This window comes from Vombatus ursinus, unplaced genomic scaffold (genome assembly GCF_900497805.2).
Source record: "Vombatus ursinus unplaced genomic scaffold, bare-nosed wombat genome assembly UNPS02014793.1, whole genome shotgun sequence".
NCBI classification, from domain to species: domain Eukaryota; kingdom Metazoa; phylum Chordata; class Mammalia; order Diprotodontia; family Vombatidae; genus Vombatus; species Vombatus ursinus.
The window spans coordinates 6790560-6809042 of NW_020954571.1; the positions used below are offsets into that span (position 1 = coordinate 6790560).

At 39.6% G+C, this 18483-nt stretch overlaps 1 protein-coding gene and 1 pseudogene across 1 annotated transcript in view; one reads left to right on the forward strand and one right to left on the reverse strand.

Annotated features, from left to right (window-relative positions):
- CFAP77 (cilia and flagella associated protein 77) overlaps window positions 1-18483 on the reverse strand; it is a 176400-nt gene that overhangs the window by 36908 nt on the left and 121009 nt on the right. The window contains exons 4-5 of the mRNA XM_027869616.1: window positions 16080-16185; window positions 539-640 (exon numbers count right to left, since the gene is read on the reverse strand). Coding sequence (XP_027725417.1) covers window positions 539-640; window positions 16080-16185 — 208 coding nt within the window. The remainder of the gene's footprint in view (window positions 1-538; window positions 641-16079; window positions 16186-18483) is intronic.
- LOC114048586 lies at window positions 10628-11776 on the forward strand (annotated as a pseudogene).

Consider the following 18483-nt stretch of genomic DNA (forward strand, 5'->3'; position numbering starts at 1 on the left):
AGTGAAGGAGCAGTGTTCATCACACAATGGGCACTTAGTGAATGTTGCTTCTTGTTGCCGTAAGGCAAAACTGAGTTTATAACTCAGTGAAAATTACACCTAGGAATGGATGAGGTAAGAAATAGCAAGTGGCATTTTGCCCTAGCTGAACCTGACCAAGAGAGGGAAAACGTACCACAGCCATAACTAGCACGGAGTGAATGGGGCTTTTTCCTGGGGCACCAACATCAGGGTGAGGCATGCTTCCTCCCCACATCAAACCCAATACCTGTACCTTGCCTTTTGCAGGCCTGTTTTACGTCCTCTACATTTTCCCAGGCCACCCAAAATCCTTTGGCTGGTTGTATGTCGTGCAGGCTTGTCTTGTGGTGTTCTCTGACCCATATTAGTAGGTGCCACCCCCAGACACCTATTGCTATGATGTCTTTCTCTGCCCCAATTTCCTAGAGTTTGAGGACTAGAGCACAATCATGGTCAAGCTTTCCTTTTTGACACTTCACACCCAATTGTTTTTGTTACCACTCTAGGACCTACTGACCTTTTGAAAGTGGGGCATGTGCCAAAGAGGGTCCAGTTTCACTGGTGGTTTATACTTCCTCAGTTGACAGGTCCTTGTCTCATAGAACCTCCCAAGGGTGACCTAGGAGAAAGTAAAATGGAAAGGAATGATGAGCCATTCTTGGAAAGAGGACTGGTTGCCTAGAGAGGAAGCCAGATGTAATGGAAAGGGTCCAGGTCTGAGAACCGAGAGACCAGGGTTGTAGTCACTAAATCACTGGGTCACTTCACTTCTCTAAAAATCAGTATCCTTTCTGTGACATAGGTGTGTTGCCTAAATTACAGGGTTATTTTGAAGCTCAGATGGAATTTAGGCAATTTGAAAAAATAAAAGCATTTAAACAAGGTAGGGGATTATCATTATTACAGTGTTGCAAAACAGATTGCTCCTTACCTCAGGAATTTTTTTTTTTTAATAAATCTGTGGCTGTTTTTATTAGGTTAGCATCAGATTTTTACAGGTTCTTACTGGGTCCCTCCTACAGAAAGAGAAGACAGGAAATGCCCTTTTGGGGATGGTCCTATCAAAGAAGGCAGCTGTCCATGTGCTCAGGGTGCCAGGAAAGGCCCCATGCCCAAAAGAATACCCTACCCCATGTCTAAAACTGGATCACTTGAGCTTCCCTGCTTTAGTCGAAGGTAAAACACTCTCTGTTAAAAAGCAAACTTTCATCAATCACTTATATGTCACTGCAGGGTTGATGATATTTCAGAAGTAGAGTTCCAAAGGGGTGTTTTGTTTCCTTGGTTTGGGGGTAGGAAAGCCATGGCAGAAGGTGAGGGGGATATTGACTGGGAAGGTCCCCTCTGCAGAAATGATACACTCTACCCATTAGATATTCATTGGGTTAACAAAATCTTCTTTTAAAATGCAATTATTATCTGGGATTGTTCAAGCTTTATTAAACATTCAGACCTTAATGTGAATTACTTTAATCAAGTAACCAGATTATTTTCCTCTTAACACCCACTCTGAGAGAATGGAAATTTTAGTTGGGGGGAAGGGAGTAGATAAACTTGGAATAATGGGACTCTTCAGCTTGGGTATCAGACTTTGGACAATGAGTCAATTAGTCAGTGGAAGTTTTATTGTCGATGAGTTTCAGAAAATGTGGTTTAAGAAAAGATTTGGATAAGAGGGCAAGGGAGAATGAAGGACACTAAAATCCTGAGCAGAGTGAGGAGAGATCATAGATTTAGAGCTGTGAGGTACTTTAGAGTTACCTTGTGGCAACTAGATGGCACAGTGAATAGAGTACTGGGTCTGGAGTCAAGAAGACCAGGGTTCACATTTGTTCTCAGCCACTTGTTAGCTGTGTCACTTAACCTCTGTTTGCCTCAGTTTCCTCATCTGTCAAATGGGGATAATAATAGCACCTACCCACCCTCACCGCCTCACTCCCCACCCAGGTTGTAAGGATCACATGAGATAATTGTAAAGCTCTTAGCATGGCGTCTGCCACAAGTGAGTGCTATATAAATGCTCACTATAATTATTATTATTAGAGACCATCTGGTCTAATGAAATGAAGGCTTAAAGAAGTTAAGTGACTTCCCCAAAGTCACATAGACAGTAAGTGACAGAGACAGGATTTGATTATAGAGCGTGTGTTTTCCAGAATGCCACCAAAAGGGAAAGCCACAGTTCCAAATGAGAAGACTAAGGGTGCCAAAGACAATAATGTCAGGGTTTGCAGAAGACTGGCCCAGGTAGTCCTCGGGTAGCTCAGAGGTTTTGGAGTGGGTATCAGACAATGGGATAAGGATGGGCTATGACAGGAAAGGTGAACAGTGGCCTATCCCCTATCTCTGGGGAAACTTGTTTAGTGGTCTGGCATCCTGGGAAAGAGCATCTAACTTTGAAACGGCCCTTTGGATAACTCTAGCCCACAGGACCACTTCTCTTCCTGCCAATATAATATGATATATTATATTATACATATAATATATATTATAATTATATATTATAATTATAATATAATAAAATTTGGCACTTGCTTATATTAGATTTAGTATAAACTCTTTGTGGGCAAGAACCAAGTCTGACACTCCTTTTCTTCCCCCAAAGTACAGTCTATCAATAATAACTTTTGTGATATTGAATAGTATCGTCATTGTTGTTCAGTCATTTTCAGTCATGTTTGACCCTTTACGACCCCATTTGGGGTTTTCTTGGCAGAAATACTGCAGTGGTTTGCCGTTTCCTTCTCCAACTCATTGAGGAAATTGAGCAAATAGCGTTAAGGGACTTGCTCAGGGTCACACAGCTAGTAAGTCTCTTAAGCCAAATTTGAGCCCTGGTTTTCTTGACTTCAGGCCCAGCACTCTATCCACTGCTCCACGTAGCCCTGCATGGTGGTAATACTCTTTTATATTATTGTCTAATTGTTTCATATGGGTAAGTCTTTTCTTTCCTAAAAGATTATAAACTCCTTGAGGGCAGGGGCCCTTCACATACTTCTGTCTCTGTTCAAACCCTTTCTAAGGTTATAGGCACATAGCATGCCCATTTAATAAATACTGATTGAGATTATAAGATTTAAGGCTGGAAGGAATGTTAGAAATTACTCAGTCCTGTCCTCTCATTTTATGAAATTCTAGAAAGGATATATGATTGAAATCTGGAAACCCTAGGTTCAAATACTGCCTCAGACACTTATTAGCTGCATGATCCTGGACAAAATCTTCTTTTAAAATGCAATTATTATCTGGGATTGTTCAAGCTTTATTAATCATTCAGACCTTAATGTGAATTACTTTAATCAAGTAACCAGATTATTTTCCTCTTAACACCCACTCTGAGAGAATGGAAATTTTAGTTGGGGGGAAGGGAGTAGATAAACTTGGAATAATGGGACTCTTCAGCTTGGGTATCAGACTTTGGATTTTGACTGGACAAGGAAAGAAGGAAGGAAGGAAAGAAAGAAGGAAAAGGAGAGAAGGAACGAAGGAGAAAGAGAGAAAGGGAAAGAGGGAAGAAAACAAATTAAGTGTCTACTATTTGTCAGGCACTGTGCTAAGTACTTTACAAATGTTATCTCACTTGATCCTCACAACAACCCTAGAAGACATGCACTATCCCCATGTTACAGTTAAGGAAACTGAGGCAGACGGATGCCAAGGTTTTCCCAAAGCTACAGGGCTAGTAAGTGTCAGAGGCCAGATTTGAACTTAAGTCCATGCCCAATGCTCTATTCATTATGTAACTTAGGTGCCTTTAAGTGGACAAGCCACTTAACCTCTCTGTGCCTCAGTTTCCTCCTCTATAAAATGAGGGGATTGTATTCAATTGACTCTAAGATTCCTTTCCACTCTAGATCTATGATCCTAAAATCCTACTGATCTTACACAGATGGTAACAAGTCTGAGACTTGAACAAAATTCCTCTCAGTCCAAATCCATTTTGGAATTAGGTTGTATCCCTCTTTCCATTTGGCATATGCCCACCCTGCCTTTATCACTATCACCTGTTTAAGGAGGTGATATATCATCCCCATGAATCTGTTTACAAATGACCTGCAAATACTTTGGATGGATAGATAGTCTTCTATGGGTTTCAAGAGTATAATTGTGTAACTTTATCCAGGAATGAGTTTAACAACAACTGTACTAATGTTTTCTCCTCAGATTCATCTGAAATGGTATTTGGGGTAACGCCATTCTAAATTCCTTATTTCAGCCTAATAACCTCTGCTTAAAGGTCCTTCTTTGGTGACTTTTAACCCAGTCCTGGGAACAAATATATGTGACTATTTCATCAGTTTGTCCAAAGTGCTCACCACTTCTACCATTTCCCTTTCCCTCCTGGTTGGATTGAATGAGATAAGGTGTTTTTCTTTGAATGACCAATTGTTGGGAATGCTATAGAATAGAGTCATTCATTGGACAAGGAGATGGACAAGATTACCTCTAAGGTCTCTTCTAAGTCTAAGAGTCTATGACTCTGTACAAAAGTTAAAAAGCAATTTGTTGCAAGGACTGATTTCTCTTTGTATTTGGGGAGAAGGTGGAGGGGAGAAGACGAAGAAGAAGAAGAAGAAGAAGAAGAAGAAGAAGAAGAAGAAGAAGAAGAAGAAGAAGAAGAAGAAGAAGAAGAAGAAGAAGAAGAAGAAAGAAGAAGAAGAAGAAAGAAGAAAGAAGAAGAGGAGGAGGAGGGAGACAGAAGGAGGAGGGGGAGGAGGAGGAGGAGGATCACTGAAACATTTTTTTGAATGCCCAAAAGAGAACTGAATGAAGTTCAGAAGGAAACACAGGCAAGCAGGACAGTGTTGAAAATAATATGTTGAATTGAATATACACATTTTAAAAAGCAACCTATAGATAGTAGAGACTCACATTTTCACATATAATCCTCTTTTTCTATTCTACTTTGAATATGGAAATGTCAATTTTCTTTGTGTGTTTGTTAAATTCAGAATAAGAATGAAAAAATCTAAAAGCATTGCAACAATGTTCTGGCTCACTATTGTGGCATTCCTAGATTGTAATATTATGCTGTATCATTCCTGACTTAGAGACATATGGTACAGGGCTATTTATGAATGAGAAAAGGAAGGTTTAAAAAAAAGATTTATTAAGTGTCTGTTGTGTGCCAAGCACTTTACAAATATTATCTCATTTGATCCTTACAACAACTTGGTGAGGTGTATGTTTGTTATTATCCTCATGTGCTCTTAATGTCCCCATTTGACAGTTGGGGAAACTGAGGCAGACAAAGTTTATGTGACTGAATTGCCAAGGATAACAAAGCTAGTAAGTATCTAAGGCTGGATTTGAACTTAGGTCTTCCTAATTCCAGGCCCAGTGCTCTATTCACTTTATCACTAGTTGCCACAATTTACGAGGTCACAATAACATATATCTAGAATACTCAATGTTAGAAATCACTTATTCCACCTTTTTTATTTTATCCCTGGAAAAGCCATAGGGATAGAAAGTGACTTGTCCAAATTTGCACAGCCAATTCAGAGCAGAGCTAAACTGATGGCACAGCTCCCTCACCTACCACCCCAACATTGTTTTTCTATTTAAATACCTACATTGTAAAACTGAGAGAAGCTTGATGAGAAGCTATGTCAGTAGAAGACTAGGAAATCAGTCCTGAGCAGGTATCCCTGGATTTTTGACACACCAGTCTGGGTAGCCATAAAATAACTGCTAATTTAAAAAACTGGGCTTTTGCAGTTGAGCTATAAAACATAGTTTGTGATGACAATCATCCCATTGAAACTGGTCATTACCACATTAACTCAACTCTTCTTGAGCCATTAACTAATAAACTAGTCATTGGCTCCTCTAAAATGTTATTATGGTATTCCATTCTTTAATGGGCTGGCTTTTCAGACTCCTGAGGGCTAGCATTAGATAGAAAAAGCCAAGGAGCAGAGACAGTAGACTTATTCTCATGCTGTTCAATATGTTCACGGGGGGGGGGGGGGGGGGGGGGGGGTTGGGGGGGGAATGGTATTCTGTCCAGCTGAGTTGGTTAGTTTTTGAGGCTTGAGGTGTGCTAGCTGCTGAATTTTGTGTTGCCTCTTTTTAGAACTTCAGAGAATGTTCTTTGAGGAGAACTATCTTCCCTTCATATTCCCACCCTACTCCAAGAACATTAAACACATTTTTTGTTAAGCAATGGAGATCTGTTTTAACTAAGCAGCAATGTGGGAGCTTTCTAATAAGAGAGAAAAAGGATATGGTTAGAACATTGGTGAAAAACTGTATGAATAGTAGACATGGGTCACCAATAGATGATAGAAAGATTTGCTTTCCCATAATGCTTTTTTGGCTCAAGGCACAGGCACTGATTGGTAGGAAGGACGTGGAGGAAATAAGGTGGCTCTCTTTTGATACAATACCTGGAGGGGTATTGGAGGCTCCCAAGGGATGATGGTAAGGAAGAAGAGGCAAGGGCTATTGGCAAGTGCCCAGGATTCCTGAGATAAGCAAGGGCACTTACTTCATAAGCTGTCATGGTCTGATGGTGCCATTTAAAGACCTTCAAGGACCAGGAGAGGGGAGAGATGGGAGAGTGTGCTGGGGGGTGCCAGAATGAGGGCTCATTCAGAACCAATAAGAAGGTGAGTGGCAAGATGCAGATGCTGTCTTCCCTAAATTCCCAATTGCATTCATACCCCTGGGATTTCCCCTATCAGTATTGTGAATCTTTTTCATGTGAGGTTGAGGAAACTGGCAGTCTTCCTTTGATTTTGGGACTTGGGTATGAGCCCGGTTTCTCTTCATTACATTTTGTAATGAGAATCAGCATGACATAATGGATAGAGAATCAGCCTCAAAGTCAGGAAGACCTGACTAGGTTCATATCCTATCTCTAATATAAACTGACTGTGTGACCCTGGGCAAGTCACTTGTCCTTACAGATGTCCCAGAAACTCTCTAAGACTGTAAGTTGCAGAACTGTTGCAGTCTTGCCTTGATGTAGGGAATTTCCTCACTGTGAGCTGCTTATGCCAAAGAGATCATAGGTCTAGATAAAAAATAGTTTTGAATAAGTATGCTTTAGGTTCATATGTTACTTGGAGTTTATTGTTGTAGGTAAAGAATGTCAACTAGGAGAGAACTAAAAATGAACCAAATTTAAATGTTCCCATGGATTAGTTCTGGGTAGAAGCAAAACTGAGATATATTGATGTTAACAGAGAGAAGTTCCCCCAGAATTTAACTTGGTTCATACGTAAAGAAGAGGGTAATTTAGGAATCTCACTGATGAGCACAGGTACACCACTTCTAAGCCATGGGTTACACAGAGAAATGTAAGGAACATTGTCATTAATTTGAACTAAATGGAGAGATTAGTTTGAATTACTGAGACATAAATTACAGAATTTTTAAAGAAGGAAATGCCATTTTATTACTGTCATAGATGCATAATAACTTTAGCTAGTGACAACAACAAAGGACTAAAGATCTTGCTTAGTCACTCTTGTGAAGTCTATGGATCCCTTCTCAGAACATTGCTTTTAAATAAAAGAAGGAAATGTTAAATTTCAGTTGGTCAGTCAGTCAATAGACATTCATTAAGCACCTACTATATGGTAAGTGTGCTAAAGCATTGGAGATACAAAGAAAGGGGAAAACCCCCCCAAAAAAACTCTTCCTGCTCTCAAGAAGCTCATAGGCTAATGGAGACAACATGCAATCAACTATGTATGAACAAAATAGATACAGGATAAAGTGGAGATGGGCAATAGAAGGAAGACATGAACATTAAGAGAGATCAGGAAAGGTTTCTTGAAGAATACGGGATTTTAGCTGGGACTTAAAGAAAAATAGGAAAGCCAGGAGGCAGAGATTAAAAAGGGAGAACATTTCAGGCATGGAGAACAGCCAGTAAAAATGCCCAGTCTGATGATAGAGTGTTTTGTGTGAGGAGCAGTTAGGAGGCCAGTGTCACTAGATCACAGGGTATACAAAGGGGAGTAAGGTCTAAGAAGACTAGAAAGGTAGGTGGGAGCCAGGTTTGAAAGTTTCTGAAAGCCAAACAGAGGATTTCATATTTGATCTGGGAGGTGACAGGGAGCCACTAGAGTTTATTGAAAAAGGAAGGAGGGTGACCTGGTCAGATCTGAGCATTAGGAAGATTAATTTAACAACTGGAGTGGAGAGAAACTAGAGAGGTAGGGAAACCAATCAGCAGACTATTGCAATAGTCCACGGATGAAATGATGAGGGTCTGAACCAGGGTGGTGGCAACATCAGAGAGAAGGGGACATATGCAAGAGATGCCATAATGATAAAATCAACAGGACTTGACGATGGATTGGATATGGGCGTGAGAGTAAGGAATCAAGGATGACACCTAGGATGTGAGCCTGGGTGACTAAGAGGATGGTGATGGCCTCAATAAAAATAGGGAAGTTCAGAATTGGGGAGGGTTTAGAGAAATTAAAATGAGTTCAATTTTAGACATATTGAGTCTAAGATATATACAGGACATCCAGTTTTAGATGTCTATTAGGGAGTTGAAAATGCAAATCTGAAGGTCAGAAGAGAGGTGACATCTGAAAATCATTGGCATAGAGGTGATAATTGAAACCAAGTGAAATCATAGAGAGGAAGAAGAGAAAAGGGCCCAGGTGAGAATCCTTGGGGATATACACCTTCAGTAGGTATGACCTCTATGAAGATCCAACAAAGGAAACTGAGAAATCTGGAAGTTGGCATAGGTAATGTCTTCATCCCTACTTCAGAACAGAAAGGCAAATGTGTGAAGTGTCCAGTATGTTTGAGAAGAGAATTTGGATTTCTAGATAAAAGTTTAAAATATAAGAATGATAGGCTCCTGGCCAGTAATGGAGTGCACATAACAAGGAAGGGCTGGTAATCATATATTTGACTATCTTACAAATGTAATTGAGAGCTTTAAATTAAAACAGAAGGAACAGAGAGAAAATTATCTATGTAGTCATCATGCCAAGGAAGGTAGCTATAATGTAGGAGAAAAAAGAGAAATAGCAGTAAAGAAGCTCATAAACTCACAGGAGACAAAAATCCAAGAAATGAGGCAACAATTAAAATCATGGCATCAGATGTCCATGAATAAATGCTCAAAATTACTTATAAGTAAGATAAACTAAAGAAACGTGTAATATTATAACAAAATTCTACAGGGGAAGTCAGCTCAGCAAGTATGAGAAGCTTTCAGGATTGAAATTCTGAAGACACAAATGAAAACAATTACAAGGAGGAGGAAAGAAAGTTGTTCAAAGAGACTTATGCGGAAGCTCAGGAAACTCATTGACCAACTCAGATTTTAAAAGGATATTCACAAAAGACAGAAGGTAATGGGATAAATGGGCAGGTAGGTGGCACAGTGGATAGAGTGCCAAGACTGGAATCAAGAAGACCTGAGTTCAAATCTGGCCTCAGACACCTGCTAGCTATGTGACCCTGGGCAAGTCACTTAACCCTGTTTACCTCGGTTTCCTCATCTGTAAAATGAGCTGGAGAAGGAAATGGCAAGCCACTCCTGTATCTTTTCTAAGAAAACCCTGAAAGGGGTCATGAAAAGTCAGACACAACTCAATCACAACAACAGCAACAACAAAACACAAATGAAGGTCTAATTCCCATTCTAGTGCTCTTTCCACTTCAGAAAAGTACATGTTCTAATTTTTTTAAGTGGGGAGAAGTGGAATGAGAACATAGTTTGCAAATGTTAAGCCAGAGCTCTTAACTTTGATTGCCAGCAACATATTATTCTACAACATATTATTAAAAGGACAGTTCATTGACATCCAGAAAAAGGAAGCAGTGAATATAGAGGGCCAGCATGGTACCATGAAAAACAGATCATGTTGTGCCAAGCTAATCTCATCTCCTTTTTTGATAGGATTACTGGAGTGACACATGAAGGGAATGCTGCCTACTTTATTTACTTTGTTTTAGCAAAAGATTTTTGCAAAGTCTCTCATATTTTTGTGGATAAGATGGGAAAACCTGGGTTACACAATCATATCATTAGGTGGATTCAGAACCAATTAAGTGGGAGGATTCAAAAAGTACTCCTTGCTGGTTCAATATCAACTTGGTAGGCTAAGGTTTTCCTCTAGTATTCCAGGTATCAGTGGTTGGCCCTGTGTTGCTTTATATTTTTATTAATGACTTAGGATAAAGGCTTATGGTATATTTAATTAAATTTGAAGAAAACACAGTGCCGAAAAGGATAACTAATACACTAGAAAGTCAACATCCAAAAGTAAAAGATCTCAACAGCTTAGAATAAGGGGACAAATCTAGTAAGCTAAAATTTCATAGGGACAAATATTAAGTCTTACATTTGAATTCAAGAAATCAACTTCACAAATGCAAGATGAGGGAGGCATTTAACAATGTCAATAGCAGTTTGTCTGGAAAAAAAAAAACACAAACCCTTAGGGTGTTAGTGAATTGTAAAGTCAGTATGAGATCTTAGGTTACATTAAGAGAAGGATGGTGGCATTTTAGTTTGAGCTATAGCACAGGATTGTGCAGGCAGCAATATGTTCCATAGCTCTTAGCCCTCTCATACCAATTCTGCCCTTCAAGTCCACCTCCTGCCTCCTCTGCAAACATGACAGAACAGGCCAATTCCTTCACCAAGAACTCCTTCAATGGTGGCATTGCCGCTGTTACCACTGTTGTCTTCAAGATCACAGTGGCTCTCATCAAGAAAGTCAAACCATTACTATAGGTACAACATGCAAGTAAACAAATTGCTACTGATAAGCAGTATAAAGTCATAATGGATTGTATAGTCCAAATTCTAAAGGAACAAGCGGTGCTTTCCTTCTGGCAAGGTCAGTAAATGTCATCAGATATTTCCCTAACCAGGCTCTTAATTTTGCCTTTAAGGATAAGTAAGTAGGTGATTTTTGGAGGAGTGGACAAGCACACACAGTTTTGGAGGTATTTTGCTGATAATCTTGCCTCTGGTGGTGCAGCCGAAGTCACTTCTCTCTACCCTTTGGATTCTGTGAGAACCTGCTCAGCATCTGATGTTGGGGAATTTGGAACTAGAGAGAATTTGAAGGCCTGGGAGACTGTATTGTGAAAATCAAGTATGATGGAATTTGTGGCTTGTATCAAGGTTTCAAGGCAGCTAGGGGACGAAGTCGATAGAGTGCTGGACCCGAAGTCAGGAAGACTCATCTTCCTAAGTTCAAATCCAGCCTCAGACACTTACTAGCTAAGTGACCCTGGGCAAGTCACTTAGCCCTGTTTGCCTCAGTTTCCTCATCTGTAAAATGACCGGGAGAAGGAAATGGCAAACCACTCCAGTATCTTTGCAAAGAAAAACCCCAAATGGGGTCACAAAGAGTCAGATATGACTGAAAAATGACTTAGCAAAATCAAGGTTCCAATGTCACAGTGCAAGGTATTATTACCTTTAGAGAAGCCTACTTTGGAATCTGTGATACAGCAAAAAGTATGCCCCTGGAGCCCAAGAGCACTCATATTGTGGCAAGTTGGAGATTGTACTAACAGTGATTGCTGTAGCAGGTGTGGTCTCCTGTGCCTTTGATACAGTAAGACGTAATGATGCAGTCTGGGCACAGAAGAGCTAATATCATGTCCATTGGAAAAACTGACCGCTGGAGCAAGACTGCTAAAGGTAGAGGTGACAAAGCATTTTTCAGGGGTGCCTGGTCCAGTGTTCTTAAGAAACGTAAGTGGAGCTTTCATGCTTGTTCTGTACAATGAACGGAAGAGAGTAATTTAAATACATCCTAACCAAAAATGGAAATGGTGAATATAGACCATGTATACTTAACCAGACATTTTAGACCACTGATTTTCAAGAAGTTCCTGTTGTCTTTTTCTCTAAGCCATATAATGTTTGTAGAGGAACTTTATTGCATTCTATTATTCACACAATGGAACTGGTAATTTGGTATATTGATTCTATTGGTTTTGGGAAAATAACAGTTACCATGGGTCCAAGGAAGCAGATCAACTTAAATGATGTAATTTAGATACTCTTTAGTGAACCACAAATTTATGTTTAAGTATTTACTTTTTTATTTTTTAAAATCATGTTTCCCATTTGTACTTAAGCACTACAACATACTATTTTGTACAGCTGAATATCTGGCAGTTATGATGATGTGTGTTGGGCATTCTGCTGTAAAACAGAAGTACACAGAACACTTTAAGACTCCTGATATAATAACTGCATTATCCAACATGGTTTGCTTGTGGTGGATTTTAGGGTTCATGAGCACAGTAAAGGTACTGGATTTATATTCATCACAATAATACAAAACGGATGCTGAATTCAATAGATACAGCAGAACATATGTTAAGATTTATTGAAAATAAATTGTTCTGGGGCAGCTAGGTGGCGCAGTGGATAGAGTACCGGCCCTGAAGTCAGTAGCACCTGAGTTCAAATCTGGCCTCAGACCAAACACTTGACACTTACTAGCTGTGTGACCCTGGGCAAGTCACTTGACCCCAATTGCCTTTAAAAAAAAATTGTTCTCATAGTGTTCCCTGCCTAATTTCCAAATACAAAGAAGCCATGTTAGGTTTACGGAAGGATTATTGGCTTTCTACCTCTCTTGCTACCCTTGAGGTAGACAGATTCTTTTAGGCCACAATTCAGAAATGCATTCCATTGGTGCAGCTAGGTGGCACAGTGGATAGGGCACTGGCCCTGGAGTCAGGAGGACCTGAGTTCAAATCTGGCCTCAGACCAGGTACTTGACACTTACTAACTGTGTGGCCCTGGGCAAGTCACTTAACCCCAATTGCCTTGCAAAAAAAAAAAACCAACAAAACAACAACAACCAGAAATGCATTCCAGAAATGCATTTTTTATACACAAAGACACAAGAAATGAAATGATTCAACTATAGTTACACAACAAATAAATAGCAGAGTCAGAATTAGGGCTCAAATACAATGAATACTATAGAAGATCTCAATAGTACCATGAATACAAGTATAGCCTTATAGCACATAGAATGTTGTGTAACAAATAGTTACTTTGCTGCAATGAGACTATATACAAAAAGAAAATTGTTTAGTAACTAATAGTGGAAAAAGCTCGAGTATAGTATAAAACAGAATGAACTTAGAATTGTGCTTTTCAAACCAGTAACGTATATCTTCAGACAGGTACCCTCATCCAATCATAGTAAAAAACAATTTTCAGTTAGAGAGAGGCATAGTGTCCCGGACTAGGACACTGTACAGTCCCATTATGCTTTACCCTAGTCAGACCACATCTAGTGTTCATTTCTGGGTGCTAGATTTCAGAATGGTATTGACAAGCTACAGAGTGTCTAGAGAGGGGCAACCAAGATGTTGAAGGGCCTCAAGATCATGGAATATGAGGATTAGTTGATGGAACCAGGGATGTTTAGGCTGGAGAAGAGAAGGCTTAGGGAGAACAAAATATCTTCAAATATACAAAAGACTATCTTGTGGAACAGGGATTAGACTTATTTGATTCTGCTTCAAAAGGCATAAGGAACAATATGTGGAAGTAGTAGAAAGACAAATTCAGTTTTGATATAGAAGAAAATTTCCCAACAATTAGAGTTATCCAAAAATGGAGTGGGTTGCTTCCAATGAAGGTGGATTCCTTCTGTCAAAAATCTTCAAGAAAAGGCAGGATGACCACATCAGAGTGGATGACCACATTGGATATTCAATAGGAGGGATTCATATTGAGGTGGGAGCCTCTTCAGTCCTTCTCAATTATAAGATGCACAGATTCTGCGAACCAAATGCTAATCTAATCTTTCCTAGTAGACTGGGATGGTAAGCAGATGTGAAGCTGTCATATGAAGAATTATTGACATTTAGCCTGGAGAAGAGAGGACTTGGGGAAGACTCATCTTTGTGAGTTCAAATCTAGCCTCAGACACTAAATGACCCTGGGTAAGTCACTTAACCCTATTTGCCTTGGTTTCTTCATCTGAAAAATGAGCTGGAGAATGGCAAACCACTCCAGTAGCCTTGCCAAGAAAGCCCCAAATGGGGTAACAAAAAGTTGGACACAACTGAAATGACTGAACAATTTGTTTTCAATTGTTTAAAGAGTTTTCATATGGAAGAAGGATGAAGCTAATTCTACCTGGCCCCAAAGAACAGAAAATAGCACTTATGGACAAAAGTAATAGTTAATAGCTATCAGCCAGATATAAAGAGGAAATTATTTTAAAAAAAATTAAAACTCTTTAAAAATGACTGTTTCAGGAGGTAGGGAGTTCATGCCTCTTGACGTGTTTAATTGGAGGTGAAATGGCCATTTGTTGGGGATATTATAGGGGAGGATTCATTTTCAGGTAGTAATTAGACTAGATGAATTCCAAATCTCTCCCAATTCTGAGGTTCCACGATTCTATGGTGAAAAAAAAAGTTCTGTCTCTTCTAGTACAGCGTAAGCCCGTTGCGAGCAGAAACTTTGTTTTGTTTTGTCATCATATCCCAGCATGTAACACACAATAAATGCTTTTCAAATTGAGCTGAAATCCTCTCCTTTCTTGATTCTCTCACACATTCTGTTTGTATCTTTTTGAGGCATTGTTGTATTATAATTTATATTATAATTGTTTGTGAATATGTCTGATTTGCCGCTTGTTGACTGTAAGCTTCATCAGGACAGGACTATGTCTCGTTTTGCCTTTGTATTCCCAGGGTCTAGGACAATGCATAACACATTAATAAATATTAAAGTGAGTGGATTCTAGCAGTTAGTTCCAGGTTCCCTATAATGAACAGATAAGAATCAGTTGTTAACTGGTAGCATCCTGTTGGTGATACATGTTGAATATTGTTCCTTCAAGTTCTTGATACAATTTGTTCTCTTTAATTTGCTTAACTTGCTTCACAAACACTTTCTCAGAAAGTACAAAAATCATCTCTACCCCGGCTTAGGGCAAGTGGTTTTGTTCTTTCACCATCAGTCTTTCTTTGATGACAGGAAGGACTTTCAGCATTTAGGAGGGTAATAGAATATAAGCTCCTTGAACGTCGTACACAGCAATAACAACAATGTGCAATGATCAACTATGATTGACTTAGCTCTTTTCAGAAAAACAATGATCCAAGACAATTCCAAAACACTCATGATGGAAAATGTTATCCATATCCAGAGAAAGAACTATGGAGTCTGAATGCAGATCGAAGCATACTGTTTTCACTTATTTTGGGTTTTTTATGTTTTTTTTCTTTTTGTTCTGTTTCTTCCGTCACAACATGACTAATGTGGAAATACATTCAACATGATTGCATGTGTATAACCTATATCAGATTGCTTAGGGAGTAGGGAGGGAAAAGAGAAGGAGAAAAATTGGAACTCAAAATCTTATAAAAAATGAATGTTGAAAATTATCTTTACGTGTAATTGGAAAAATAAAATACTATTTATGTTTTTTAAAAAAAGAATGTAAGCTCTTTGAGAGTAGGAATTATTTCATTCTTTATACTTGTATACCCAGCACCTAGTACAGTACCTGGCACATAGTAGATACTTAATAAATGCTTGCTAGATATAAAGAGAAACTTATTTTAAAAATTAGAACTAAAAAAAAAATGACTGTTTCAGGAAGCAGGGAGTTCATTTGATTGATCATTCCTAACATCAATTAATTATTTTAGCACAGTGAAGAAGCTGGGGAATACAAACACGAAACAAGACCTGGATGATGCCCTCAAAGTCCTTACAATTGAGTAGGGAGGAAAAAAGCACTCATAAACAATTATAAGTTATGTCATAATAATACATAGAATAATTCATAGAAAAAAATAGAACAGGACTTGGAACTGGAAGGAGCCTTATTATGACATAACAAAAGAATAGGCTTTGGAGTATTCGTTTCTAGTCAGCAGAGAAACAAAAAACTTGACTCTTTCCCAACAAAAGCAAATATCATAAGGGCTTGAATTAGCATCTTGCTTTCTCTTGAATAATTGTGTCATGGACAGGCTAGGATGAAAAACACCAATGATGACCATACGTGACAGCACAACTCCCCCAAAGGTTTGTAGTTAAAGGTGATTTCTAGCTTTACCTTGTTTTTTTTCTCCTTTTTAATGGCCTTTTGGGCTGCTTTTTGTTCCTGTATCCATAGCTGCTGGTACTTGTGCTGCATCAGATCAAAGAAGGGTGTGGAAGGCCTAAAACAAAGAGCCCAGACATGGTTTTAGGAGAAAGCAAAGCCCACCTTTCCACCCCACCTCTGTTCAAGCACATACTGGCCAACCATGTTCCCAAAAATCCCTAGGAGTTAGGGAACAACTATTTGGGGACATCTACTAAATGTTGGTCATACCCACTCCCATGATATCCTTCCTGATCACTACAAAATTCTTCATTTGGAACTTTGTGAATCATGGAAAAATTGGACACCAAATGCCAACCCCCTTCTTCCATGAAACTCCTAATTTCTGCATACAGAGGGATGTTTGAATGCCACCAGCGAGCAGAAGAGCCAGCTGCTTGTTATTGCTGGCGTGCCTTTGAAGTAGAAGGGGAGAAAAAAGACATTTCAGTTAAGGTTCGTCAACTGCCCCAGTGACTCTGGTCCATGGGGTCTTGGGGAGTCTCCATTGGTCATCCAAGCTGCCTGAAGAAGCCCCTAGAATAAGTGGCCATATCATGGGGGATAGTTTATAGATGGTCTCCATTGGTGGCCAATAATCCATAGAATGATGACCTAGACCTGGAAGGAATGTCAGGGGCCCTCGAGTTTAACCCCACCCATTTTACAGTTGAGGAAACTGAGGTCTAGTGACTTGCCCAAGTTCACACAGCAAACCCAGAAACTAGATTTAAGCCCAGGTCCTCTGACTGCAGAAGAAGTGTACCTTCCATTGTACCATACCACTTGCTAACAAAGTGAATTCTTAATGGCAGAGAAATAGGGAAAAGGATGATTGTTTTTGCCTTGATGAAATTGTAGGCTCATTGGGCATCTGACTACAACTAGTACTAGATAATGAATAGGAAGAGAATGCTACTTTTGATAAAGACAGCATGGTATCCTAGAAAGGACATTCAAATAGGGCTTATGGGACCTGAGTTCTAATTCCAATTCTTCTATGAACATCTAGTGGGACTCTAGGTAAGTCAATTAAACTTGCTGTGGGGGCAGCTAGGTGGTGCAGTGGATAGAGTCAGGAGGACCTGAGTTCAAATCCAGCCTCAGACACATGACATTTACTAGCTGTGTGACCCTGGCCAAGTCGTTTAACCCCAACTGCCTCGAAAAAACATAAATTAATAAACTTGCTGTGTATCAGTTTCTTCATCTGCAAAGTAAGGGTAATAATTTCCACCCTGCCTGTCTCACAAAGTCAGAGGACATACTCTATGTAAATATGTGTTGAATAATCATAAAACACTATGCAAGTATACCAACAATAATATAGACAAATGGGAAAGCACTAAATCAGAGGAACCCTAGGCAGCCTTCAGAAATTTGGTCAGTGACCAACATAGCCTACTTATCTTGAGGTAAAGAGAGCAACAGAAGTAAGTAATTTCAGTCATGTCTGACTCTGTGACATCATTTGGGGTTTTCTTGGCAGAGATGCTAGAGTGGCTTGCCATTTCCTTCTATAGTCCATTTTACAGATGAGAAAACTGAGGCAAACAGGGTTAAGTGACTTGCCCAGGGTCACACAGCTAGTAAGTGTCTGAGGCCATATTTGAACTCAGGTCTTCCTGACTCCAGGCTACGAGTTCTATTCACTGAGCCACCCACCTGCGCAACAACAACAACACCAGTGTACCAACAATGATATAGGCAGCTGGAGAAGCACAAAATTAGATGAACCCTGGGAAGCCTTCAGAAATTTAGCCAGTGGCCTGTGAAGCAGCCCACCCATCCTGAAGTAAAAAGAGCAACAGAAGTAAGTTATTAAACTCCTCTGACCAGCCTTTTACCCAGTTACATCATTTGAAGCATCTCTGGCTCCTAGTGGCTTGTTTTCCACCAACTCCATCCAGTAGCCTGGCATCACAGGCCCAGACTTTCAGATACAGGCCACTTTGATCTCAGGGAAGAATATCAGGTGTAGAGCAGTCAGCAACACTCCCTCTTATATGCTCTTATGTGATCAGCTCTTGGTCAATCACTTGAGCTACAAGTTTAAATCCAAGGTCTCCAAACCAGACTTTATGAAAGGGTCTTCCTCCCACTTCATCTCACAACCCCCAGAAAGTCATTCTTTGGGCCCCAAGGATCCCCTTCTCCTTTTGTGAATCTCTAAGCTCCCAATGACAGATGGATTATTTCTCAGACAGCATCTGGGAGTCTGATCTCATTCTTAAAATCCACTTTGGAAAAAAAAAAACCATTTGGTGATTAGTCCCCTTCTAATCTCTATCTCCACCCCCCATCTCTACCCCCTTCTTTTGATGGTGAATGGTCTCAGACACCTCAGGCTCTCTGAGTAAAGATTAGATAGAAT